General features: G+C 47.7%; 1 protein-coding gene across 1 annotated transcript in view; it reads right to left on the reverse strand.

The window, feature by feature from the left end:
* Positions 1 to 26,835, reverse strand: part of LOC138579944 (acid-sensing ion channel 1-like) — a 316,805-nt gene that overhangs the window by 69,532 nt on the left and 220,438 nt on the right. The window contains exons 9-10 of the mRNA XM_069650164.1: positions 17,056 to 17,131; positions 16,271 to 16,620 (exon numbers count right to left, since the gene is read on the reverse strand). Of these exons, the coding sequence (XP_069506265.1) occupies positions 16,271 to 16,620; positions 17,056 to 17,131 (426 nt within the window). The remainder of the gene's footprint in view (positions 1 to 16,270; positions 16,621 to 17,055; positions 17,132 to 26,835) is intronic.

Consider the following 26,835-nt stretch of genomic DNA (forward strand, 5'->3'; position numbering starts at 1 on the left):
ATGTTGGTATGAGGGCAACCTCACATACATCTGTATACCACTACAATTGTGCAAGCACATACAATCCATTTTGTACATCAGTGGTGATTGCTCTCACACCACGTCTTCACTGTGCACATCCTATTGCGTCTCCAGACAATCCTCTCCCTTCCTCTCTCATACTTTAAGCCGATCCTTCCCTCATTCTGTATCTTACGGCACTTTTTAAAATTTCTTTTTCTACTGCCACTTTTCCTTCTGATTGTAAGCATGCTACTATTATTCCCATCTTTAAAAAACCCTCCCTTGACCCATCCCTCCCTTCCAGCTAACGCCCTATTTCTCTTCTTCCTTTCCTCTCAAAACTGTTAGAACACACTGGCCCTCATTACGACCCTGGCAGAAAGTGACTGACCTGACCGCCATAGCGTAAATAGCGTTTCCGCCATCGCACGACAGAGCAAAGTGCGGCCAATTCCGACCCATCGGGCACGAGCACTACGCCATGGCGGAAGTGCAAAGTCCGCGATGGCGGAAATGTCCCCAAAACGCGCCTCACCGCCGTCGTACGGCGCCCTAGGTGCAATTCCGCCACCCATCTTAGCGGTCACCGTAATGAGCGGCAACCGGAAAGTACGGTGACCGTAAACATACGGAAACGGAAGTAAAAACATGGGCCCGGAACGGGAAACAGCACGCCGTACACGTATAAAATCAGAATCCCAACACAACCATTAAAAATACTACCCTGAGACACATCCCAACCCGTCATCCACCCCAGTGAAAGCAATAGAAATGGGAAAAGTAGCGAAAAAAGCGTGCGACCGCAAGCGGCAGGTCCACTTCTCCCGTGAGGAACTCACCGTGCTTACAGAGACCCTCCAGGAGAATGCTGCCGTCGTCTTCTCCACGCAAATGACCAGGACGGCACTTGCGAACAAGAAGGCCATATGGGCCCTGGTGGCACAGCGGGTAAGTGCGGTGGGGACCGCACCCCGCAACCCACTGCAATGCAGAAAGCGATGGGACGACCTGCGGATACGCGTACGGAGCATACTATCCGCCAATCGCAACATTGCCACAGCTACCGGGGGAGGATCGGAATCACCCATCAAGTTGACCCCCTGGGAAGAAATCTGTGCCTCCACCATTGGAATGGAGAGTATAGAGGGAGTCGGAGGGATGGAGAAAGGAGTGCAGACATCCGAAGAATCAGGTAGGTGGGCCAACTAATACAATGCCAAATCCACAATGTCCAATCATGTGAAGTACCATGTGTCCACATAGTGCAACAGTAACACATGTCCAGGAGAACGTCCACATACATTGGCCTGACAGCGCACTTTAAAACTCACATTAAATACATAAATAATTAAAAACCCTAAAAACACCCTCTACACGTGCAGCAGGCACACCCTAACTGCAGGCTGCAAAACAACTGCATCCTCAATCCACACAAAAATGAAACCACCTCCAAGGCCCCGACCCAAATCACCCTCAGGTACCACCCCAATGCATGTGATACATTGCCATTCCAATTCCCACAGACCCATAAATAAAGCTCACCCTCCTTTACTCCACCACAGGGTCCGATTCAAACGACGAGCTTCAGGACACCCCTACCAGCACACCTGCAAAGAGGGCCAAGACCAACGGCCAAAGACCCTCCACCTCAGCTGCACGCATCAAGACACGGCAGCAGCACAAATCAAGTGGCAGCACACAGGAGGGAACATCAACAGGCACCCCAGCAGCCAGCATGCCCACAACAGCACCACCACAGGTCCCCCCAATGGATGCCACAGAAGGCACTGCCTCTGGTGGCAGCAGCACCATAGGTGACACCCCATTAATGGCAGCATGCTCCGACACAGAAGACGGGGATGTCGAAGTAAGATCCATCCATGACCTGTCTCAATGCCCCTGTTTGTTTCATCCCGTACACCATGAGGATACCACGCAGGGGCACCCACAAGACGACGACTGGCCATCCCCCACAAGCCCTGTGGCAAGGCAACATGAGGTGACCAGCCCCTCTGTGACACCACCGCAAATGGCCATGGCACAGCAGAGGCAACAGTCCCTCGACCAGGTGATCGTGCAACAGCAGCAACTGGCCACGCTCCTCAAGGACCATGCTGATGAATGTGGGGGTACTAAGGCAGCCATAGAAACATCAACTGAGACGCTTAGGGCAGAAATGGAGAGAAGCACCGAGAGCCTGAGAGTACAAATGGAGAGAAGCACCGAGAGCCTGAGGGGGGAACTGCATGCGACGTCCAAAGACGTATGTGCTGAACTTGCCGCTGTGCGCCGTGTGCTCACTGAGCTCTCACAAACCCTTAGGGACATGCATGGACGTGAGCAGGCAGAGACATCATCCATTGCAAGTTCCGTCCAGGGCAGCCCCCAACGTAGATCTGGGAGGAACCTGCGCTCCACAGGCAGGGGTGCCCCTGATACCCGGAGAGGGGGCTTGCAATAGCGTCTGCCCACTGACAATGAGCATCTTCAGACACTGGTGTTCGGGGGGAGGTAGGAGGGTGGAGGGGGTGTGTTGGGCTTACTTGGGTGGCGGGTCGATGGGGTGTGTAACATAATTTCACATATGCTATAAACATTTCACAATCATCCAATGAGATGTGTGGACATTGATCTTTGTGTACGAGGCCTTTATAGGCGTACAGTCCATATTGTGCATGTTCCAGACACACACAGTGCCACAAGTCCCGTGTCCATGTATCAGCCACCAGGCGTGAGTGCTAGAAGCATGAATCTATGATATCCTGACGAATTTCACGGCCCTCCTGTGCCTCGCGGACTCCTTGAGGTGCTGCCACATCCCCACCCTCATCATGACCATCTTCAGGTGCTTGCAGTTCTGCGTCAGGGGGCATGGGCACATTTCTACGTACGCACATGTTGTGTAGCATGACACATGCCATGACCATCTTTGCAACCTTCTCATGGCGGTACAGGAGTGCCCCGCCAGACCTGCTGAGGCAGCGGAAACGAGTTTTCAGTAGGCCGAATGCCTGTTCTATGACTACACGGGTACGTGAGTGGGCATGGTTGTAGTCCTCCTCATGCTGGTTCTGTGGGTTCCGGAGTGGTGTAAGGAGCCATCTCTTCAGTGGATACCCGGCATCACCTGTATGTGGACAATAAAGGATGTTTGTGGAATGACATTGCTACGTACGCACCCCCCCCTTCCTGCCAGGTCATTGCCGCATCACATACCCCACATTATCATGCATGGAATGAGACTCACCGAGTAGCCAGGATCTGTTCCCTGCGTGTCGCTCCATGTAGCGTGGTATTGTAGAGTTCCTCAAGACCATAGAATCATGGGTTGATCCAGGAAATCGGGCACAACAATGTGTAATGATCCTGTTGGAGTCACACACCATTTGTACGTTAAGAGAATGAAATTGTTTTCGGTTGCGGTACTGGGCCTCCATGGCATGTGGGACGACCAGTTCCACATGGGTGCAGTCGATGGCACCAATGCAACCCGGTATGCCGCCAAGTGCATGGAATCCCACTTTTGTGTTCGTAATTTCCTGCTCCGAGCGTGGTAGAGAGATGTAGTCGTCTGCGTGCTTCAGGAGGGCATCGAGCACTTGCAATAGTGTCCGTGAGAACAGTGGCTGTGAAATGCCATGCAACTGTCCGACTGTGTGCTGGTAGGTGCCTGTGGCCAGGAAGTGGAGTACAGACACCACCTTCAGTAGGGGTGGGATGGCGGTTGGGCTATCTATCATGCAGACAAGGTCAGCCTGTGTCATGTCCACAATGGCGGTTATGGTGTCCCGGTCCAAACGGTAGAGGGTGTGGATCTGCTCATCCGTGAGGTTGAACGGATGTGCTCGGAGGCGTGGGATTGCGGGCTGCCTGCGTGGTGGTAGTGGCTGTGCTGGCGGGCCTTGCTGGCCCTGCCTTGTCCTCCTCCTCCTCCTGCGTCTCCTCTGTGCGGCCGGTTGTTGTAGTAGTTGGTGTTCGTCTTCTTCTTGAAGTTGGAGTACTTGCAGTGCTATCAGGTCCCCCAGGGCCAAGATCGCTAGTCCTGCCGGTAGCATTTTGGAGTGGGTGTGGTTGTGGGAGGAGGTTGGGTGTGCAATTTATGTGTTTTCAGGCTGTATGGCCTCCACCTGTGGTGATTCATTCCACCTGTGCCAGCTGCAATCCCCTTTGGGCGAGCACCGTACCGAGGTTCACCGACGGGCGGGGCGTCCCATTTGTGAGTGAAGCCAGTTGCCATTTACACACACTGCCGCACTACATGGATGAATTTGTGATTTCATGCGGTCACAGATGCCTTTTCGACGTGATGTTGCAAATGAGGAATTCGAAGGACAGCGCTTTCGGTTTTCAGCTAGCGGCGAGGAGACGCCCACAGGTCTGACTGCAAGTATAACGTTCTATTGTTTAATGTCCTTGGGACAGGGGCCATGGCGAGTATGCTATGATTGATATGGATAGTATGGGATGCGCAATAGCGTAGTGGACAAAAAGGCAGGACGTTCCCAAATACATGTTACTTCACAACACTAGAATTCCGGGCTGGAGAACAGTGGATTTTGCAGACTGCATTACGCACAGACTCAATGGAAGTTTCAAATGTGATGTGAGTAAATAATCAGGCGTTTTCATACCGGGATGAGGGAATGATGTATGGATGCATGGACAGATGATTTGATGGAGAGTTTGCCATGTACAGGGCTTTTTGGAATCTATCCACCTCCCCTGCGCCATGTCATGCAGAGCTGCCATAGTGGGACCATCGTCTTTCTGCCCTTGTTGAACCCTCCCTGTCTCGACGCGCCTTCAGGCACTTGTGTCTATGCACGTTACTAATCCCATCTGATGGATTCTGTCTTCACAGACGCATGCACACAAACACTCGTTTGTAATGCTGTTTTCACCTCGATTTTTATGGTTGTGATTCGCAAGTGATTTTTGGGTGGGTATATTCCTTTTGAGTGGGCTAGCATGCATATGGCTGTAGATTTAGTGTGATCATTGAAGTGAGTTATACAATTGTAGTTCTGATGCCCATACTATTCTTTTTCATTTCATTTGGGTGACAGGTATCTCCTCCCCTTTTGCCGCTGCCATCTGTACGCCACTCCTGCAGATGGCTTTTACTCCCGACACCTGCTGCTTCGTGTCAATCAGTGGAGCACCATTACGATCTTATGGGACGATCGCCAATGGGCCACATGCCCTTACGCAGTGCTAGTGGCTAGGAGCAACATATCGTCCTTTCTGCTGGACTAGTGCCTACCTGATGGGACGGCCCTGCGGTTCTAGGCGCTTCCGTGTTGCCTTTTTGGACGTGGATGTAGCCCCTGTGTACCATGAAGGAACAGGGCGTCACACAAGCAGAAGCTGGTCATTTCTTGCGGATGCAGCCCACAATACTGGAATGTATTTAGGAGTTCATGACCTAATGGCTGTATGGCCCTTGGTGGTTTTGTGGTGCATTAAATGTCTATTCTGTTTTTGTTTGTCTCATTTTTCTGCTCATGTTGCTGTACTTGGACCTTCAAATGCCTGTGCTGCATCAGTGCGTCAATGGTGCCATGGCAGATATGGATGCCCACTCACAAGGCACTTGGAGCCCCTGGATTCATTTGTTTGTTGGCATGCATGGGTGACTTGTTCATTTCACTGGTTGCATAGTGTGACTTCATTGCACCTACGAGGAGTTGTGCAATGTGGCCAGGGAGTGGTGTACAGGCACTCAGTAGGGCCGTTTACGGTTGATTCGCGATGCCGTACTTCTCACCATGGCGGAATGGTACTTTCCGCCATGCTTGATGGCGTTAGGTACATGTCCGCTAGGGTCGGAATTCGCGTACCGTTGCGCCATGGTGGTAATTACGGTTTGGCATGGCGCGCGTGCGCGTACTTGGTGCAGTTAGCGTTGGCGTTCGCTACGGTGTCGCTAATGGCATCGTACTTTACGGTGACGGGTCGTAAACGCACCGAGCGCTATTCGATGGCGGTATTGCATTTCCGCCATCGTTTTTCGATTTCCGCCAGGGTCGTAATGAGGGCCACTGTCTACTCTCAAATCTCCAACTTTTTGCGTACTCCCTCCTTTCCACGCAACGTGTCCTAGGGAGAAAGCTTCACGTTTTGTTACTAATGCTTTTGTTTCTGCAAGTCTTCTCTTCTTCTACTTCTTGATCTCTGTTGGTGCCCCTCCTTTACGGTCCACACGTTCATCCATGGGTTTCTCCGGTAGTGTTTTATCCTGGTTCTCCTCTGATCTATCCAACCGTTCTTTTTCGGTATCTTGGGCTGGAACCTCTTCCTCTTCTCTCCCTCTACATTTCAGGGCCCCTGAGGGCTCAGTCCTAGGCCGGCTACTTCTTTCCCTTCCTACTTCCACTCTTTCTCCCTAGGCTCTCTTGCCATTCTTATCCGGATAACTCACAGATCTTTCCATCTTTCCCTGACTTTTTTGATATCCTTCCTTCTTCTCTCTCTGCTTGTCTACTCAATATGCAACGGTGGATGCCTCTATGCAATTATTGATGCCCTCTATGCATTCATATCTGAACCCTGCCAAAACAGAAGTTCTCCTCTTTCCTTCCGCTCGCTTTCCGCCTTTCCCCATCTCCTCAATCATTTTCCACCCTCCTTTTTCAGACACGGCACGCAATCGTGGAGTTATTTTTGATTCTTCTTTAACCTTTCCTTCTCACACAGTTAATATTTCTCAGAATTGTCGCTATCAGCTCTTTAATAATCATGAAATACGATCTGTCCTTTCTATATCTCCTGCCAAAGTTTTTGTTTCTGCTCTCGTTATTCGCTCGCCTGTTTAATGGCTCCTCCCTCCGTATGGGTCTTCCTGCTTTCTGCCTTGCTCCTCTTCACCCTATATGTAGCCATTCTGTTCAAATCGTTCTATCTCTTCCCCCTCCCACACTTCCATCTCTGCTGCTCACTATTCGTTCTCCGGACCTACTTGTCAGTTGCAACTTCTCTTTCATTTTCTTTGTCTTCTTGCCCCACCTTATCTTTCCTCACTGATCTCTTTCTATTCTCCTCCTCGGTCCCAGTCTCTTTTTCTTCTCTCTGTACCTAGACCGCCATGTGCACAGCCCCGTTTCTGTTCATTCTCTCTCCCAGCACCTCAATATTGGAACCCTCTTCCTCTTTCCATTAGTTCTTTAGCTTCTCTTCCCCTGTCCCATACTCATTTAGAGGCTCATTTAATCTCCTCTCCAGCCCAAATGTAACTTGTTAACATTTCTTTCTATCATTTCGCTCTTTATTGACCTGTTCATTTTCAGGGTACACCGCTTGGGCGTAAGCGCTTCATAAATTAAAGTAAATACATATATCCTTTTGGTCCAGTTCAATGGATTATATAGGCACTAATAACAGGGACTGGCGCAGGCATCAAGGTGCTGCTAGTATGCCTTGAGGTGTGTCAGTCAAAGCACAGGAAGATGGCGGCAGGACCATTTCACATTATAGACAAGAACCATTGCTAAACCATTTCCTATGGGATTGCGCCATTATAAAACACTTCTGTGAATCAGGCCTTAGTAGCTAGAGTGAGGAGTGAAAATGGAAGTAGCCTCTCCGTAGAGCAAATTCCTAAGCCTAAGGGATCGCACGACCTGCTTGAGGTGACCCTACAAACAAGATGGCACCCCACATTATGTGGTAGAAAGCACACGCGGTGCTCTTTTCACACTGGCTTTTGCCAAAGAGATGACTGGCCCAGCAGCATTCCTAGCCTCAATCAGGCGGGCCAAAGCCGTGACTTTTCCTGAATAAAAGAGTACAATTTAGCTGTGTGTGTTAAATTTAGGTGCTGAATGAAGTACCTATCTCTTTTAAGATTATGATTTCTTGATGATTTAGAAGTTGCTTCCTCTGCTGCTGCTGCAACAGATCTTAATCCAGTGTCCTCCTCTCTCTGTCCCACGCAGGTAAGAGTGGTCACCGGCATCTGCCCTTCTGGGTGGGTTTCATGCCCTGTATCCAGGGTCGGACTGGGACAAGAAATAGGCCCGGACACCCAAAATAAAGTGGCCCAACCCTCGCTTCAAAAAAGTGGCCCACCCAGCGCCTCAAAAAAAGTGGCCCTCAAACCATCATCCGTGAATCGCCTACCACACTTCTCACTGTGCAAACATGGATGTTTCTACAGTATCAGTGCCATTAATGAAACACAACCTTTCACCCCTTGACAAAACAGAAAGTGGCATCAAAAGTAGACTAATATGGTTATGATTTAACTAATATGATATGCATTTCATACAAGAATGGATCACCATATGTTTCATTAATATCTGTGTGTATAGATCCATATTGTCAAATTACTGTGAATACCAGCAGACGTCCGAGACGTCCAAGGTCAAATGATAATATGTTATTGTACAGCACTTACGCTTAAACTCTTTTTTATAGAACAAATATGCATACAATATCACCCAACCTGTGTTGGTATTCATTTATCGACCTCAGAAGGATGGAAGGCTGAGACGGTTTGAACCTGCAACCTGCAGATCATACACTCATCGCAGCAGCGAGCGCTCAACCCACTAAGCTATCATATCGGCTATAGTAAAATAGAGCAATTATTCCATAGTGTGGATACCATTAATCTGGTAACTGAGATACAGTGGCTTTCAAAAGGAGATGGGGATTTACACAGACCGTGAGAACCTTTCCAAGGCCAGAGACTCAAACATCCAAAGGCACAGTTAAGCAGTTGCCAACAGACCAGCACTGGACTCATTAAAGTGATTTGTGGCATTAAATACATCGTTGAGGGGCTCCAATGCCCCCAAATGATAGTTAAGCACGGTTACATGCCAACTGACCACATCTAATAAGAGTTTTGTGAAGTGCCTAAGTGAAGCAAACACCTGAATTTAAAGTGACTTATGTAAATTCTGGCAACGGAGGCCAAAAGTAAAACACGCATATATGGCTTTAAGATGCAACAAAGAAAAAGGCATGAAATATAGAGGGACGCAGCTCAGTTCCTGAATCTCAATTTGCCACACACCTTACAAAGGGTATGCCACTTAATTGCGCGATACACTCATGATGCTGGCAACGTGCAGCATGCACACCCTTTTAGCCACTGTAATAACAAATAAAGGCAGCGTTATCCGACACAATACCAAATGCGTCTTAATGAAATGTCCTCTAGGATTGAGGTTGATATTTTTTTAACATAAATTGGTTATGTCTGAAATATTCAGAGACCTTTATTGCATTAACAGTTCCATCAAAATATTACCAAAGAGTGTCCACTGTGACACGTGTCCAACTGCTGTCTGGTGCAATGCTAGAACAAAGTTTCAACCCCAGCGGTTTCCTACACTAAAAAAATGCAGCACCAAAATGCACTTTGGTGCATGTTTCGTAGTCAAACAACAGACAGGTTCTGAACATAAGTAGTACACCTTGCCCCGAATCACTAGAGACACACCTCCAAAGGCAACATACGCCAAGCCTCCTGAATCAAAACAGAGGACAAGTGCAACACACCAGAGATATTAATACAACAAGGAGATGGCTAAGCACTTGGTGGCCATCTTAAATGCTCATGGTGCCCACATTTACTGACATCGAAGACAGATGCTAAGGGACTTTCGAACAGCTGCAGAGTTTTTCAAACGCCACCTATATGGTCCTACAAACGAAGATTACCCGCTGACACTGACGGTGATGAACGCAATAGAGGAAACACTGTGGTGTCTTTCTGCGGGGAGGCTACGTTCCTTTAGATGCAATTGGCAATCACAGGGCCACTTGAAGTATTGTAAAATGACAAGTGCGACAGTGCCGTTACCCACGTGTCCTAATGACAGGCATCATAAAACAAAGACGCTTTTCCGTCCACTTGAAATGTTGACAGTAACATAGTATTCTAGTTGCAGAGCAACCGAAGAACTTCCTGCCACAGTTTCCATGGAAATAACATGTTCCACATCTCATGTGAGACAAAGAAGTGCCAGCTCCCTTCAAATCCACCTGATGAAACCCTTATTTAGTGCGGCGTCACAACACTGGCCAGAAACCTTCACATCTAGTGCTTTAACTGGATTAAAAAAAGTGTGCTGTGTTTAACCAAAATAGAAAGGGTTTTGTAAATAAACGTGTATGTGCAACAAGCAGATAGAAATGACATTCTCTATACAGCATTAGCTACACAATTCAGAGCCAATGAAAGAAAGGGACTTGAAACAAGTAGCAGTGTTCCTATTTTCAACATTTTGCAAAAACAGAGAAAATGAGTGACTACTATTAAAAAAGGCAAACCATTACATTGTTCTAAATGGGCACTTGATATCACGCCACTCACAATTTGCTTCAGAATGGCTGGGTGTGTGGGTTCGAAGTGGGGCGAAAATAACGGTTTGAAACATGTCATGCAAACACTCACTGATTCCCGGATTTTTCTGGCTAAACGTTGTGGCCACCAGCCCAGGGAGGAGAGTTTTCCTCAGCACTGAGGGGAGAGACAGCATGTCCTCTGCTTAATGTCCGACAACGAAAGGCGAAGAATAGCCCCGTCAACAGATGTCAACACCTGCTTTTCCCGGTTGCTAGTCCCAAAATCACTTCAGAGAGCCCAGCGCACTGTCACCGGTGTGTAATTCCAGCAGCTCCGCGCGCTGCCTGAAGACCTCTCCGCGCGCTTCGACCTAACTTCCGAACACTGGAAAAGCAGCCAACCAGGAAGGAGCCCGAGCTTCAAACGCATGCCACAGTCTCTCCGCACACACCTTTCACTCGCTGGACGCCACATGAACGGGGGTAGCGCAGGGAGGGAAGGAGGGAGGAAAGTGCTGCCCTCCCCCCAGGCCACCTTACTTACTGTGTATCATTTGGACTATAGAATGTTGTTCTAATAGCTTTGCCACTCACATTTTTACTTGAAATGCGCTCATGATGTTGGTGAATACGGTTTTCATGCCTTATTTTTTCACCTTCTCTGGTTCGCATAATTGGTAATTACTCTTTGAAGTAAAATACCGTCTATAACAAAATGGCAAAATAATGCCCTGTTGTAAGCTCATATCTACCAGTTTACCACTGGTGGTAAAATTACCGCTGGCAGCAAGCACTTTACCTCCGGCGATCACCATTACTGAACAAAATAGGCCTGGAGCTGGGTGAAGAGGAGAGTGGGTGCTGAACGACGCCAAACCCGAGGAAACGGGGATCATGGCTGGGGGTATGCAGGCCAGGAGCTGGAGAGCAGAGTCTGTGTAATACAAAACACTGGGAGGGAGCAGGCCGGGCTGAGGCAGCCCCGCCCAGCCCTGCCGCTCCCTCCCAGTGTTTTGTAACACTGACTGCTGCTGGCGCCAGGGTGTCGCGGGCCGCGGCAGTTGGCCGCCGGCCCGCCACATTTATCAAAGAAAGGTAACATTGAAGTGTTACCTTTCTCTGCATCTGCGGCGGGCCGGCGTCGGCGGGCGCGGGGCTGCATTTGCAAAGGATCTGTAAGTAACTTACTTACAGATCCTTTGCAACTTGCATCCGTCCGGCGAGGCCGAGGCCCTGGGGGATGGTTCCTGAAGTGTGAAGACCACGCCTGGGCTGAAACCAGCCCACATGGGCTTCAGGAACCGGCACCCAGGTCTCCGGCCATGATTTTGCATCGGCCACGGGCCGATTGGCCGATGACCCAGTCCGACGCTGCCTGTATCTGCACAGGGTTGTCCAACTCCAGGCCTCGTGGGCCGGATCCAGGTGGATTTTCAGGATACCCCTCATTAATATTCATCAGATAAATTTGCATATAATGATTCTAAATGTTTGCACATTTCTTCTCATGAGTAATAATGAGGGATATCCTGAAAACCCATCAGGATTCTGGCCCTCGAGGCCTGGAGTTCGACAACCCTGGAGGACTGGGTGTGAGGGGGTCGCAGCCGACGGGGTCATTCGGATTGTGGCCAACTGTACACAATGGTTTCAGAGGACACTTTAAATGTGGAAGCGTGTGAGAACAGTTGTGGGGCGTGCGGACCGTACACCTTCATTCATCATTCACACCCTTCTCTCCACAGTGCCACCTTTAGCATAACACGAGTGGTATGCTACGTGTTCTAAGAGATACACAGCAAAAAAAAACAATACAATTGTAGGATTGTTATGCATACGGGGAAGGGCCAGGACCTGTTTGATTTCTCTCCGCGGCCCGTCCTGGGATTTCTGAGGCCTTGTGTCGCGAAAGACCTGCAGAGTCTGATCCTAAATTGCATACATATAGAGATCCTCAGAAGTGACATCACAGAAAATGACATTAGAAGGTGCATCATCAGAAATGAATACTCTGGTAGTGACATTAAAAGGTGCTTCTGTGTACAAGCCGAGAGAGAAATACATGTGTGGTGTGTAATTATATGAATGGTCACTAGTATTATATGTCTAGAAACTCTATAGAGTGGCACGCCATGAGCGAGTTTATTTAAAGAGTAAAAGCTGCAAACTGCATCACTTCCAAGGGCTCCCATATTTGGCAGCTTAATCGGTGTAAGGTAAAATCATTTGCCCAGAATCGCACACCGTGATTAAAGTCGTGAAGCCGAGATCTGGGCCCAGTCTGCAGTTTCCGCATTTGACAGTCTTCCAAGCTTTACTTCAAGTATTCGTTAAGGTCTGGTTATCGCAAGCTTACAAAATAAATCATTTTTAAAGCAATGCCTTGAAAAGTACAAAAAAGGCATAAGTAACTAACTAAACAGTATATACCTTGTTATAGAAACATGTCGAGCACACAGAATATGATTATATATTTATTTTTCCCCATCCTTAATGGAAAATTACAGTAGCAGCCTGAACACATTTGTGAAGCTTAACACATCTCGTTTGGGTTTCCATCTGTATTTGCACACCCAGTGAAAGCAGATGGAACACAATTGGAGGTCACTTGCTTGAGTCATTATGTCACAGCATGCAGCCTTATTCTCCACTCCCATTTCTTCACTTAACATTCCCGCCTCTTCTGGCACAACAGCTGGGCCATCAACCTGTTAACACTCTATTCTAATGGGCTGCTGACACAAAGCAGGACATTAGAGGAGCCACCAGGGCTCCCTGCTCCTTGAGCTATCACTCGAAAACGTGTGAATCCGAGTCACGAGGGCTTTGGAAAGCCACACAAACGACGTCAAAAAAACTTTTTGCCGTCCCAGAGTGCGGGACGCGGGACAAAGTCCTTTAAATCGGGATAGTACCGGAAAATACGGGACAGTTGGCAAGGCAGTCAGGAACCAGCGATGGGCGTGGAGAGCTCTCATCTGAGTCATCAGTATCGTGCAGATGGCGTGTGGTTCCAAGTTGGTGATGAGTCAAGGATGGCTGCGGGTTCCAGGGTGGGTTCTAAGGTGGATCCTCAGTGCTGACTACTGAGTGCAAAGCTAACTCAAATGAGATGTTAGTGCAGTGTGAAATGACCACAGAGATGTTTTTGTTTCACTCGGCCTGGGGATCTTCTAGCACAGACTGAGGTGACTTCTTCTGCTTTCTCTTGATGGATGTCGTTGGAGATGACGTGGGGGTTGATGGGATCTGATGTATGTTAGAGGATGAAGGCCCAGGCGAATGACAATCAGAAGAGATCCCATGCGGCATATAAGCCATTGGGGACTTTCAGTCACTGAGTTTACTTTGGAATCCTGGATGAACTGCCTCCATCTTACCTTCTGAGTCTTTACTATGGGAGTTCTGAGATGGATGTGGGCCAGGCCTTGGTGAGTGACAGGGGATTCCACTGGGCCCCACGGGTGCCAATAAATGGCTTGGCTCCTTTTAGACAGTAAAAGGCAACTTCTGCTTCCCTCCCAGGGCTACTGAGGATGACTGAAGGAGGGCCATGGGGGCATTGGGATTTCCACGTCCAACAGCTCTGCAGGTTCTCTAAGGAACGTAGACAGGAAAAGGGCGAATTCCTTTTCCTGGGACATTAGTGCTCTGGGAAGTGGTCCTGTAGTCTGGTAGTAGATACTTTCGTGTCCTGTTTATATGGATCAGCCATTTAGGGACACGATCCACAATGTTTTGGCTGCAGACGTGGATTCCTGTGGCACAGAATGGGGGGATTTCCAGATTTATTCGAATTTTATAGCCAACTGTATCTGTGGTGGTATTGGGTTCCCGATACCCGCTCCTTCATGGACACACATTCTCCTCTTGAGTGTCCTCCGGTGGGCAGCACACAAACAGGGGTGCACCCTTGCTTTACCAAATTACCCACTGAGAGAGATTCACCAAAATGCCACAGATGGTGGAAGTGACGCCACATGTCACAGGGAATGACATCACAGGGAGTGACACCACATGGCCTTTTTCTTGACAACATTGCATAAAGCTGTCTCATGAAGTGGCATCCATAAGATTTAAAATGACAAACTCTTACTAAAGCAGTTAGACGGCTCCTTTACTGCTATGCTCGTCATTCATAGTCCAGTTAAACCCTGCATGCCCTCTACTGCCAGTATATGCCTAATAAGCCTGGCACAACCTCACATGCCAAAGTGTTTCCATCATATGTCCACTGCACCACGAATGCCCAGTAAGGCTGCTGACACATGGCATAGTCACCATAGTTAAGGCACACGTGTCCAGGGGATGCTGTCATATAATGTCAAGTGCATGCACATAAGCCCCAGTAATCCAATGTTAAGCCAGTTAATGCCTTACACACCTGGTATAGTTATCATGTGTAGGTTGTAGCCTAATTTGTCCAGTTGCTGCTGCCATATGCCATCTGCACCATCATATGCCCGTGTGATGCCATCTCATGCCAGTTAACCCCTAAAAGCACTGGTATAGGCACAGCGTGTGTGCCACTCTTACACTCCCTGCAGTCTTCCATTTGCTGCTGGAAGTGGAGGAGAGGGAAAGGGGTTGTAAGAGCAGAAGGTAAACTTGGCTGAGAGAGGGTCCTGTTTTCTTTCTCTCTGTAGTGCTGCCACTGTGTTCTCTGGCCGAGGGGCTGCAGCCGCAGTATCAGGGGTTCCCAAGGGTGACCCTCAAATGACATCCCTACACACACCTGGGAAGCAAAAGGTAATGAATGCCATGCATGTATGCTCAATTATATATATTATATATGCCAAAGACAATCCAAGTGTATCCACATTATTAGAGTTCAACAGACAACAAAATGAAGGTGGGCATGGTGGGCAAAAGGCTTAGTGGAGATGGAGACGCAAAGGACTATGTTTAAATCATGCCAGCCTTCAGTAGGTTTTCACATGCTATGACTGGCACTACCCCATTCCTTCATGCCTTTTTGAGAGCAGTCAACACGGTTTTTCATTCTCTTGCCTGCTTGCACGTCATTTCAGTGCCCCACTTAAATCTTTGAGTGGAATGCATGGGGGAACTTCTGAAGTGTATGGCTCTTTGTGAAGAGAACAAAGCAGAAGCAGACAAAACAGATAAGCCTCTCCATGGTGAATCCTTGAGCAGTCCTTCTAATGCAAGAGCTTCGTTCTTCCTATCCCTGATGAAGTAATCTGAATATAAAGAAATCTTGCAAATAAATCACTTTGTTAGCCTAACTAAGGTATCATCATGTTTTGTTTTTTGGAGCAACAGGAAATTGTCTTTGTCTAAGAGAAAAGATTTTCATTTGGGCCAATTTGCATGCCCACAAAGCCTTGCTTTTGTGGCTCAAAACTGGAGAACTTCCAGCGATGGCTACCAGGTGGCACGATGGAATGTGTGACTTGGCTCAAATGTACTTTCCTACTTTCACATTTCGTGTGAACGGTTTTTTTCAAACCTTTTTAAACCCATCATAACTTTCTTGGTACATATGTACATTTAATAAAATTTGAAATATTTGTATAGTCACCTGGATGAAGTGTGTTTGACTGATTTGGAGTAGTGTAATGATTTCACCTGGGTGTAACGAGTCAACAAGCTGCTGATATTATCTGTCTGGACCTTGTTTTAAGTGGTTTTCTGAGGTTGTTTATAGGGTTGTGTGGCAGGTATGTTTTAAGGTTCATGGTGAGCGCTATATGTAAGACGGTGTTCTCTGTTTTTTGGTAAATGGCAAACTGCGACGGATCCACAAGTGAGAGATGGAAAACAGCTTGGAAGGAGAAACAGAACTCACACATGAGAGGGAAAGAGATGTCACATGGGCTGCTCAAAGATGGAACGCTTCAGGGATTGTTATGTATTTCCAGTTCAGGGCACAACAAGACCCCAGAAAATAATGAAAGCACATTTGGAATGAACCTTCTTACGCTCAACATCCCTGGGAGGTACCACTCACAGAGAAGATCCACATTCATGGGTCCAGAACTCATGGGCCATGCGTGGGCTGAACACAAGACCCCTCTGGTGCTTCTCCGACTCTGGCGGCCACAGCAGGGGTGCAGCATCGTGAGAACGGGTCTGAGTCAGGTTGGAGGTAGAGGTGTGGTGACTCAACTCGGGGCTGTTCAGTGCCATATCGGAAATGGTGTACGGGTTTGGCGGTGAGTCATTCTCTCGATACAGAGCCTGGCGGACACTGAATGTGATAATACTCAAGCAAAGCTCCAGAAATTCAGCCACGGTGCAGACCGAGACCCCGATCCAAAGGCCAACAAGTCCCCCGATACTGGAGATGAGATCCACAAGCTGGGAAAGAAATAGCGAAAAAGAGGTCAGAGGTGTCTAGAATAGCATGCAGGACAGGTCAAACGCTGAAGATCAAACCTCAATGGTCATGTTGAAGGACATGGATAGAGTGGGCTGGTGACGTCACTGGTGGGGAAAGCAACATGTACTAGACAGATCAAACAGGGGTGGGACAAGCAGGGCTCAACTTGTCTGAGAGTGATGGATTTAGCTTGGTGGTAAACCACTGGGGACAAAATATCAACCAGGGCAAGAGAGGTTCAAGCTCGAATGATTGACTAGAGGTGGGCATGCCAGCCACATGGCCCGGTATCACTAGTGCTTCTAGTCGCTTCATTGCCTCCAGCTCCTAGAGTGCATCCAATACCCCTAGTATATCAAGAACCTCCAGTGACCCCACTACCCCAAGGAGTGCCAGTGGCTGCAGTAACTCACCTGCATGGCTGGAGTTTCCTCAATGAGCTCATAGTTCAGTTCTTGATAATAAACCACAAGTTTAACAACATTGTCCCTGAAAAAAAAGAAGAAAAAAAGAATAATCAGGTGAAAGTCATTTTAAGATGAAAAGGGCTAATTTTAAACTAAACTGAGTGGTCCATTCTACCCATGAGCGTCTTCTTTTGGCTGCCTCCGGACCCCACAACAAACATGGTAACTGCTGTGTTTACTAATCCCCAAGCCAAGCCTCCTGCTTTACTGCAGAGGCACCACCAATGGGTGGTCAAGTGGGGCCACGGCCACCCTTATAAAAACGCTGCCCCCCCCACCACCAGCCCGCCTGACGGTTATGTGTTTCTTTTGGTGTGCCACACCAGTGACCTCATTGGGCCACCCCTATGAAAAATGTCTTGTGACGCAAGTGCTTTACTGAACAGCTTTCATGGTCTCTGCTCACAGATACTGAGCAGGTTTTGCCTATTGGTTCTTGGTGGCTTTGACCTCTGGCCCGATGCACGCACTGACGATGCCCCATATCTCTGAGCTGTGCTCTTTCTGCACTCACCCCTCCACTCTTCTTGTAAGCGCACTCACGCAAGGACATCCCGGGGCCCATTTTCACCCATAGCACCAATCAACCACTCCTCAACACCTCATTTGATCTGACCTAATGTGAATGTGGCTAGAAAATAGGGGGTGACGAAGCAAGTGGGCGTGCCACATCAAACCTACCACATCCTGTCAATCGTGTGTGACTATGGAGTCATTTCTCTCTAGCACACTGCACACTATTTTTTTATTTATTTGTTATTGTGCATTTGTGAGGTGCTTTTACAAGTAAATTGTGTTTCAAAAAGCCCACAAGGCAACAGGGAGGAAACATGGGATTGAAAACAAAATATGCACTGGAGGATAAAGATGAACCTACTAGGCATTGTGAGTATTCAGAACATGCAAGTGCAGAGAGAGAAGAGGGGGAAGAGGTGTTAAACGGGATATGATATTGTGCCTCCTTTATTGTATATATTGGCCTAAGCCCAGTCGCTCTGCGAAGAAATCCGCGCTGCAAAGTTCCGAACTTAGATCGACTTAGCTGCCATTTTAGGTCCATCTGCCATTTTGATTTCCATTCCAAAGTAATTCTGTGTTCTAAAATAGTGGACAGTGTTTCCCGCTTGTAACTGAGCCGTCCTGACCTTTGTACAGAAGTTAATATCTAAACTGTCCGTTGGCCGAATATTTGGGTCGAGTAAAGAGACCTTGTCCCATGCCTGACTTGTAGACAGAGGATTATGCGCGCCAACAAGTCCGATCCGCGGACATACATCAACTACAATGCTGTCTAAATACTGAACGTGGACACTTGTTGAACTACATTGTATAGGACGTTTGTTAAGGCTTAATGTTAGATCAGAGAATACACTGTTGCCATTGTGACTTATTGAACATGTAAACTGAAAATGGCCACTGCAGCAGGATCCTCGGGGTGGGCAGGAGCCCTCTCCCATCTCGTCGCCTACACGGATCCATCGATGCTAATGCTGCTGGAGCAGCTGATTTCCTCCCATGCATCCTGCGTGTGCACTCCGGAGCAGGTGAGCGCGACTTTTGCGGCGTGCTCCTATTGTGCCCTGTGCCCCTGCAAATCAGAAGCACTCGAGCCGTAGTAATTTTCGGCCACGGCCTGCCCCTGAGATGGCCGCCATCGAGTTGTTAATGCGTTGCTAGGCAACGCCCGCACTCATAACGAGGCGCATCCGCCGGCAGGCGGAAGAAGCCGGCCCTACCGTGATAAGGCCTGCAGTGAAAAGGCCCTGTTTTGCCTCCTGTTTTCCGCACTGTTTGCCGAGCAGAGATTCCAACAGACTCTTTCAAAGGTGAGTGAGACATAAGGTCCCCTCAAACACACTGCTGCTTGACCTAGCACCTCTCAAATTGAAACACTGCTTATAGCGTGCGTCCAGCGTTACGTGCAACTGTAATAACGTGCTACTACCATCTCTACCTCGCGCCATCCCGCCACCATTGCCGTTGTGCTTGTTGAGTTATACCCTGCCTAGACACTTCGTCGCCACTCAATATGCTAGTGGCCCGCATACTGCATTTTTCTGCCATATGTCTGATTCTTGAATCTAGGAGGATTGATATCGCTTACCTGCATACTGCATTTTTGCCATATGTATGATTCTCGATTTTAGGTAGGTTGGCATTACTTGCCTGCACACTGCACATCTTGCATTTAGCCCCATGTTTACTTTTCCATTTTAGGTGGCTTGCATGGTCGCTAACAGACCACACGTGCTTGTATGCTAAATTATGACTCCTCATCCTCTATATGCTCTTATGTATGCACATCATTCTCCTTGCGCAGTATCCGCACAGCGCTTGTCATTAATCTAGCTGTTCGCTATTTGCGGCATGCACACAGTCAGATTAGCTGAATCTCTGCCTTTGAGTTATTGATTGCATTTTGCACATGTACCTACCTAGTCAGATTAGCTGAATCTCTGCCTCTGAGTTATTGATTGCATTTTGCACATTTACCTAACTAGTCAGATTAGCTGAATCTCTGCCTTTGAGTTATTGATTGCATTTTGTATTTGTACCTACCTAGTCAGATTAGCTGAATCTCTGCCTTTGAGTCACTGATTGCATTTTGTACATGTACCTACCTACCCAGATTAGCTGAACCACTACTCCTGAGCCTTCAACTGCATCTCTGCACATGTACCTACCCAGCAAACTATACCTGAACTACCACCCCCCGGCCGTACCCACCTTTGCCCAGCGCAGAACCCCTCTACGCACCTCCCAGTGCTCGCCCACCTCAGCGCACAGACGGCTAGGACACCTGGATCACGATATGTGACCACTGCCACCTGTTAGCCACCTCATTCTTGCTACCATCGCAGGGTTCATCATTGCACATTGCTCTATCCCCCCACTCCCAGCACCACTAAGACCAACCCTCGTCACTCCACCCCACACTTTCCCACAATGCCTATTAGTAACCCATACCTCAATGACCCGGCCCTATGGCTCCAACACTTCGCCACCAAACCTACACCTAATCAACCGTGCACGCTCCAAGTCAGGAATCTTAGACTTGGATCCAGATTGCCCCGTGCCCCTCGTGCCACTGGCATTCAGCACACACATAACATCAATATTACACGGAAGGCACCACCATCCCTTAGCACCATTTCCTCCAAAGAACTTAAGGGTGCCCTCATCAACGCTAGATCTATCACGGCCCACGCGTTGGACATCTCCGACCTCATCACTACCCAAAACCTCGATTTCATAGCCATTACCGAAACCTGGTTACACGCAGCCTCTGGCCCACTCCTTGCCCTCGCCATCCCCAACGGCTACTCTATCATTAGAGCGGACCGTCAATCAACTTCCAAAGGAGGTGGAGTCGCATTCATACACAGAAATATTACACTTAGAATCATCCCCAACACTGAGCTGAGCTCTGCAGAATCCTTCCCGGTGAAACTCACCCTATCTCCAACTAACACTGCTACTCTCCACCTTATCTATAGACCTCCTGGTCCACTTGGCTCCTTCATAGATGACATCACGGCCATCTTGACTGTCAATACCAAACCCAACGCACAGGTATTGCTTCTAGGTGACCTTAACTTGGGCCTTCTCGACACCAAGGATCACCTGGCCTCTGAGGTCGCTACCACATTAGTTAACTTAGGCTTCCAACAACGCATTGACGAACCTACCCATATTAAGGGCAGGATGCTCGATTGGATCACTGACCTTAATTGCAACACATACATAACTTCCAACCACGCTTGTGCCTGGTCCGACCACCACATCATCATCTTCCACTTACCAGCGACCAACCCTCGCACTACTCCCACAATAGCTCCTGCCATTCCCACAAGGAATAAAAAAGACATCACCAAGGATAAACTCCTCCCACTCATCCTTCCCATCTTGAATAAATGCGTGTCCCGTCATAACGACCCTACTGTCTTAGTAGATATCTTCAATCAAACACTGCTTAAAGCCATTGACAAAATAGCACCGCTCAAATTACGGAAAGCCAAACAACAAGCCCACTTGAACTCCTGGTTCACCCCGCAGTTAAGAACTTTACGCAAAGTAAAACGTAAGGCTGAATCACTCTGGAAGAGCCACCCGTGTGACTCCAACAAAGATCGCCTCATCATCATCACCCACAATTACAAAGAAGCGATTCTACAAGCCAAAAAGGAGACCTACAACAAACATATCTTACAAGGGGAATCTAACACTAAGGAGTTATTTAAAATCCTTAAAGTATTGGAATCCCTATCCCCTGCACCTGACACCTCATTAAAGACAGCGAATGGTGTAACAACATCGAACGCTCTCCTAAACAAAATCACCACCTTGCAATCGAAAATTTATGCAAAACAAACTACCTTACTCACCAACCCCCTTACTAAACCAACCAGCAAACCCTCCAATACTCAGACGGCCTCTTTTATTCACACCCCCTTTAGCTTCACCCCACTCACCATCCTTGAGGTTGAAAACATCATGCGCAATTTAAAACCCTCTAACTGCCAAGGTGACTCTTGCCCAGCTTCTATCATCAAGGAAGCAGCACATGAGCTTGCTCCTTTTATAACCACCTTCATCAATTCTTCATTCCTAACTGGTACAGTACCCAACAACCTAAAGGACGCGTGGGTTATCCCGCTCCTAAAAAAACAACTCTATACCCTGAAACACCAACTAACTACAGACCGATCACCAGTGTACCGTTCCTACTCAAAATACTTGACAGAGCAGCATACCTGCAGATTCCGAACTACTTAGAGACCAATAACCTCCTTGGCTCAAGACAATCTGGCTTCAGACCTAAGCACGGGACTGAAACAGCTTTACTTGATCTCAAAACCCAAATTGAGGACCTTAAAGACAATGGTAAACTGGCCCTACTACTACTTCTGGACCTATCAGCTGCTTTTGATTTGGTCAATCACCAAATACTTTGTCGGCACTTGAAGGCAGCGCACACTTCTCTGACAACGCTTCTAACTGGATTAGGTCATTCCTTGACAACAGGCACATGAGAGTTTTCTCCCCTACTGCATCGGCCGATCCCACATCAGTCCCGTGTGGAGTCCCGCAAGGATCTTGTGTCTCCCCAACCCTCTACAATGTCTTCGCCAAACCTCTATTTGATGTGCTTTACTTTATTATCTGGGTGTCACCTACACGAATTACGCTGATGACACCCAGATACTCATACCCATCACTGGTGACTACATTGCTGACTCTAAAGCCCTTAATGATATTTACCTTGTCATACAAGCCTGGATGGCCCAGCACGAACTGTGCCTCAACGATGACAAGACTGAGCTTCTCATCTTAGGCACGCAACAGAGACTTAACAAACTGAGTCCCTGTTTGGCTCCTTTAACATTGACGGTAATCTGATTAAAGTATCTAAAGACACCAAAACTCTGGGTCTATACCTTGACGCCTCCCTGACACTCACCAGACAAACCAATGCAGTTGCCGCTGCGTCTGCATACACCTGCAAATTGATCTCGGCCTGCGGCCCATTCCTTACTGCCCAAAATTGCATTACCCTGGCCAGGACCGTGGTTATGTCCAAATTGCATTACTGCAATGCACTGTACCAAGGCACTAACCAGGGTAATCTCAACAAACTTCAGACGACCCAAAACAATGCCATTAGAGCAGCCCTCAACATCCCCCGATCAGCCCACATCTCAGAAAACAGGAAGAACCTCAATTGGCTCTCAGTTGCCCAAAGGATCTCCCTGAAAGCACTGGCCCTCACATACAAATGTGTTAACAACCAGACCCACTCTTACCTAGCCTCGCGATTCACTCAATATGCTCCAGCACGTGCACTCAGGTCTGCACAAACTCAAGGTCTTGCGATCCCTAGATTCAAGCTTCATTCTGCCGGGGGCGCTAGCTTCCCTGTCCTGGCAGCCAAGCTTTGGAACACTGTACCACTCACGATCAGAACGCTACCTTCCTTTAACCAATTCAAACACAAAGCCAAGCTTTGGTTAGCAACATCCCACTTACAACCGCTCTTCTATTTGGACCGGCCTTCTGGGTCCTAGCTCTGTTCTGCTCCGCCCTGATTATTGCCCTGATTTTGTAACGTCATCTGTATACTCTGTGTACAACCTGCTGGTACTTCTATGATGATTTGTCTACTACAGTAATGTAATGTTCCACTACCTGTAATGTAAAGGGACTTCTATGTTGCTATGTTGCTATGTATACTACTGTAATGTAATGTTCCACTACCTGTAATGTAAAGGGACTTCTATGTTGCTATGTATACTACTGTAATGCAATGTTCCACTACCTGTAATATAATGTTCCACTAATATATGCGCCCGGTTGCCTTTGGGCCTGGTCTGCGCTATACAAATAAAACAAATACAAATATGCATATAGTTGGACAAACTAGAAGTGAACTCGGCACGAACCCTAGACTGAGTATCATTAACCTGTAGGGGGGCTGGACATTACGATCAGAAATGTATAAAAAGTGTAAATGTTTAGACGTCCAGTACCTCTCACTTCTCACACCGAAAGAACTGGTATTCGCTGTGATGTACTGATGGCCAGATAGCTATCTGATACTTTGTTTCTTTGTAAACTGTACATTATAGAATAAAGATCTGTGAATCTTTATAATCCAGTGTTTGATGTATTTCCTTTTGGGGTACTCAGCCTCGATATTTCCTTTTGCTTTTACAGAGGGAGTGGGAGGTGAGTGCCGGAGTGTTTGTGCTCGTGGGTGAGCAACGGATGCAAGTGCCAAGTATAATAAGTGGGTAAGTGCAGGCCTACAGTGGCGTAGGCCAGTGGGTGCTGAGGCAAGTTCTGGGTGTAGGCAGATGCTGAGGTGATTGGGTGTGGGAGGCCAGGGCCCATAAGGACACATAAAGGCCCTGGTCACCAATCACTGCGACTGTGAGATTAGCAGAGGAGGGAAGAAAGGCAGGAGGAGGTGAAAAGGAAAGTCTTGAGGAGCTCCCGGAATTTGAGGAGGTCCAGCTCAAGATGAAGAGGAAGGGAGAGGCTGTTCCATAAGAGGGAGCCAGCTGAAGAAAGAGGTCAGCCCCCGCTCCTCTGTTTAGCAAAACGCTTTACACACAAATTGTTGGTACCAGAGTAATGTAGAGTTCTAGAGGGAGCGTATTTAGTAAGAGAAAGTTCCAGATAGCTTGGTTCCTGGCACCAGACAGCCTTATGGATGATGGAGAAGTATTTTAATTTAATCCGTGCAGCAACCAGGAGCCAGTGAAGAGTTTTTAGGGCAGGAGAGATGCGGTCTCTGGACATTGTATCTGACTAAGTTTTCTGTCATGTTTTCTAAGTTATTTCATTTTTTTTTGTTGATGTGCGGCCTGCAGTCTGCTCCTACAAACCCCTTGTAGACACATTCAAAGGCTATTTGGATTCATTTTATTTATGTTTCAGGGTGGGCTTCACTTTACAGGCTGTGACCCTGGTGCTGCTTGAAGTGTTTCAGACACATGCAGGGGCTACGGCTCCTCCAGCTAGACCATGCCGTATGCAGGATATTTCCAGTCTTGGGCCCTCTTTTGGTGTCAGCAGTAGGGTCTTCACAGCAGGGTCCCCATCCTTTTACCCCACTCCTGGCAGTGGGATTTATGCCACTTGGTAGATTTGAAAAAAGTGTGAATGGCAAATGGAGCTTGGCAGAGTTGGAGACCTCTGACCATTCTTTGCAGAAGCGTCCTTTTCGTTGTGGTTAGGTGTACCTACACCTATCCAACCCACACCAGGGTTTCTGTGGGAGTTGAGACATTGCTGTTCAGGTTCATTTCATTTCTGGTCCTTAGCGGTCTGCCACCTGCAGCTCTCCAGGGGTTTTGGACTATGACTTCCATGATCCTTTGCTATTGCCTGTTCTTGATAGGATTGATGGGAGTTGTAGTCCAAAACAATTAGAGAGCCAAAAGGTTGCAGACCCCTCCCAAATTGTTCAATTGGCGTCTGTTATAGAGAGCTGTAGACCAAGCACATTCTGTATGCTGGATTCGTTGGGCTCGTGTTTTGTTAGTAATGTTGGCCTTGCTGCAGGGGTTCACCTCATCCCCTCATCCCTTTTTGGCCTCTTCCCTTTCTGGGAGTGTCCTTTTCTGGTGGACTTGCTTCACTTGGGCCTACCTCGGTTTGAGCTGGCAGACCGTTACTGACCCTGTACGCCCCCCCGCCCCAAGCATGGGGTGATTGCTAATGGCACCCTGGGGTTCAACTGGGGTGTGACTAGTTTTATTTTTTAATTTGTTTATGGGAGACGGGCTCTGGGTTTATTGCATAAGCCCAATCTCCTGTAAAAAAAAACAAGATGGCCGTTGCCATAGAAAATAGAAAAAGGATCAAGTCTGTCCTTGTTAAAAATCTAGGTGGTTTCAGGAACTAATGGCAAAGTACTGCATATGCATGATTGGCTGGATGGTGAAGATGCATCAGGTTTTCAGACTTCGGGTCTATCTGGACGGAAAGAATGACACCTCACAGGCATTGCTGGTACCTGCTTCAAGTCTTATATAATAAGTCACTACTTGTTTGTTTATGTTCTGCATGTTGTAGGTATGTCTGTAGCAATGTTTGCATCCAACGTTAAAGTGAATCATGTAGCAATTCAATGGAAATAAACACCAGTGTGGCATTGGCTTCCAATGGTGGTGCAGAAGCTGAGGGCTTATTGGGGGATATAATACTGGTTCCAGACTTCCTTGGAGACATGAGCTTTGAATTCCACTTCACACGTATCAGTGGGTTAAACCACCTTTCCTTCACCTGCGTGCAGGAGTAGTGAATTTACATTCCTAACACAGTCCTTTTGTTGAGACTCTCGGCCGGTGATATTTAGGAGAGGAAGTTATAAAATTCCAAACCTTAAAACTGGAAGTCTTTCCATGTTTTTACATGTCAAAATACCCCCATGCTTAACCTGCTGGGAGTAAAATACCCAGGACAAAATAATTGGAAGTCAATTGTTAGGTAAAAAAAAGACAGGCAGAATTGTCTTGCCTTTTGTTTTAAAGTCTGAGAAAAAAATATAATACAAAGTAGCAATTGGGTTTGGTAAAGTCCCAATCTGGCCAGATGGAGAGGAGGAACTGCCTCAGCATGTTTAAGAATGCTTCTCAAGTTCCAGAGCTGGAAGTCATATTTTAAACACAGTGATATCTGCACAAGTCTTGGACTTCCTGTGTCCTGTTTTCCCTTCTTCTGGACTTACAAACGCCTAAAAGGAATTACCTGAAGCACTGCTCTCTGGGATGCTGCCTTGCTGTAGTAACTTGCCCCCTAGCTTGGTAGAGCGGTGGTCCATTGCTCTACTTACTTTACGGCATCTGCAGTTGGGACTTTGGCAGTGAACTTGTTCACTCTTAAACAGCTGTGTTATCCTGCATTGTGATGGTGTGCATGCTTGGCTACATTCTTCTGAGGACTCGGTTGTGGTGCATGTGCTCGTCCCTTGTAGGTTAAGCCTCTTCGGACTGGGAGTCGCTAGGAGCTCTGCGTATTTTTGTGCTCATATGTGGTGCTGCCTTACGTCCACATTTTCGATCCATGGGTTGGTATGGGTCATTTCCCGAAGTTACAGAGAGGCGTTTCAGCCCTTGATTCTTGCAGTTTCTCTGTATAGTTTGCAAGGCGGTTTTTTGCTATGTTCAGGTGATTTCTTTGACACTGGTCATTGTACTCTCACCTGTCTTCGAAATGTAA

The sequence above is a fragment of the Ambystoma mexicanum genome, chromosome 3p (genome assembly GCF_040938575.1).
Source record: "Ambystoma mexicanum isolate Mex_15411 chromosome 3p, UKY_AmexF1_1, whole genome shotgun sequence".
In the NCBI taxonomy this organism is placed as follows: Eukaryota; Metazoa; Chordata; class Amphibia; order Caudata; family Ambystomatidae; genus Ambystoma; species Ambystoma mexicanum.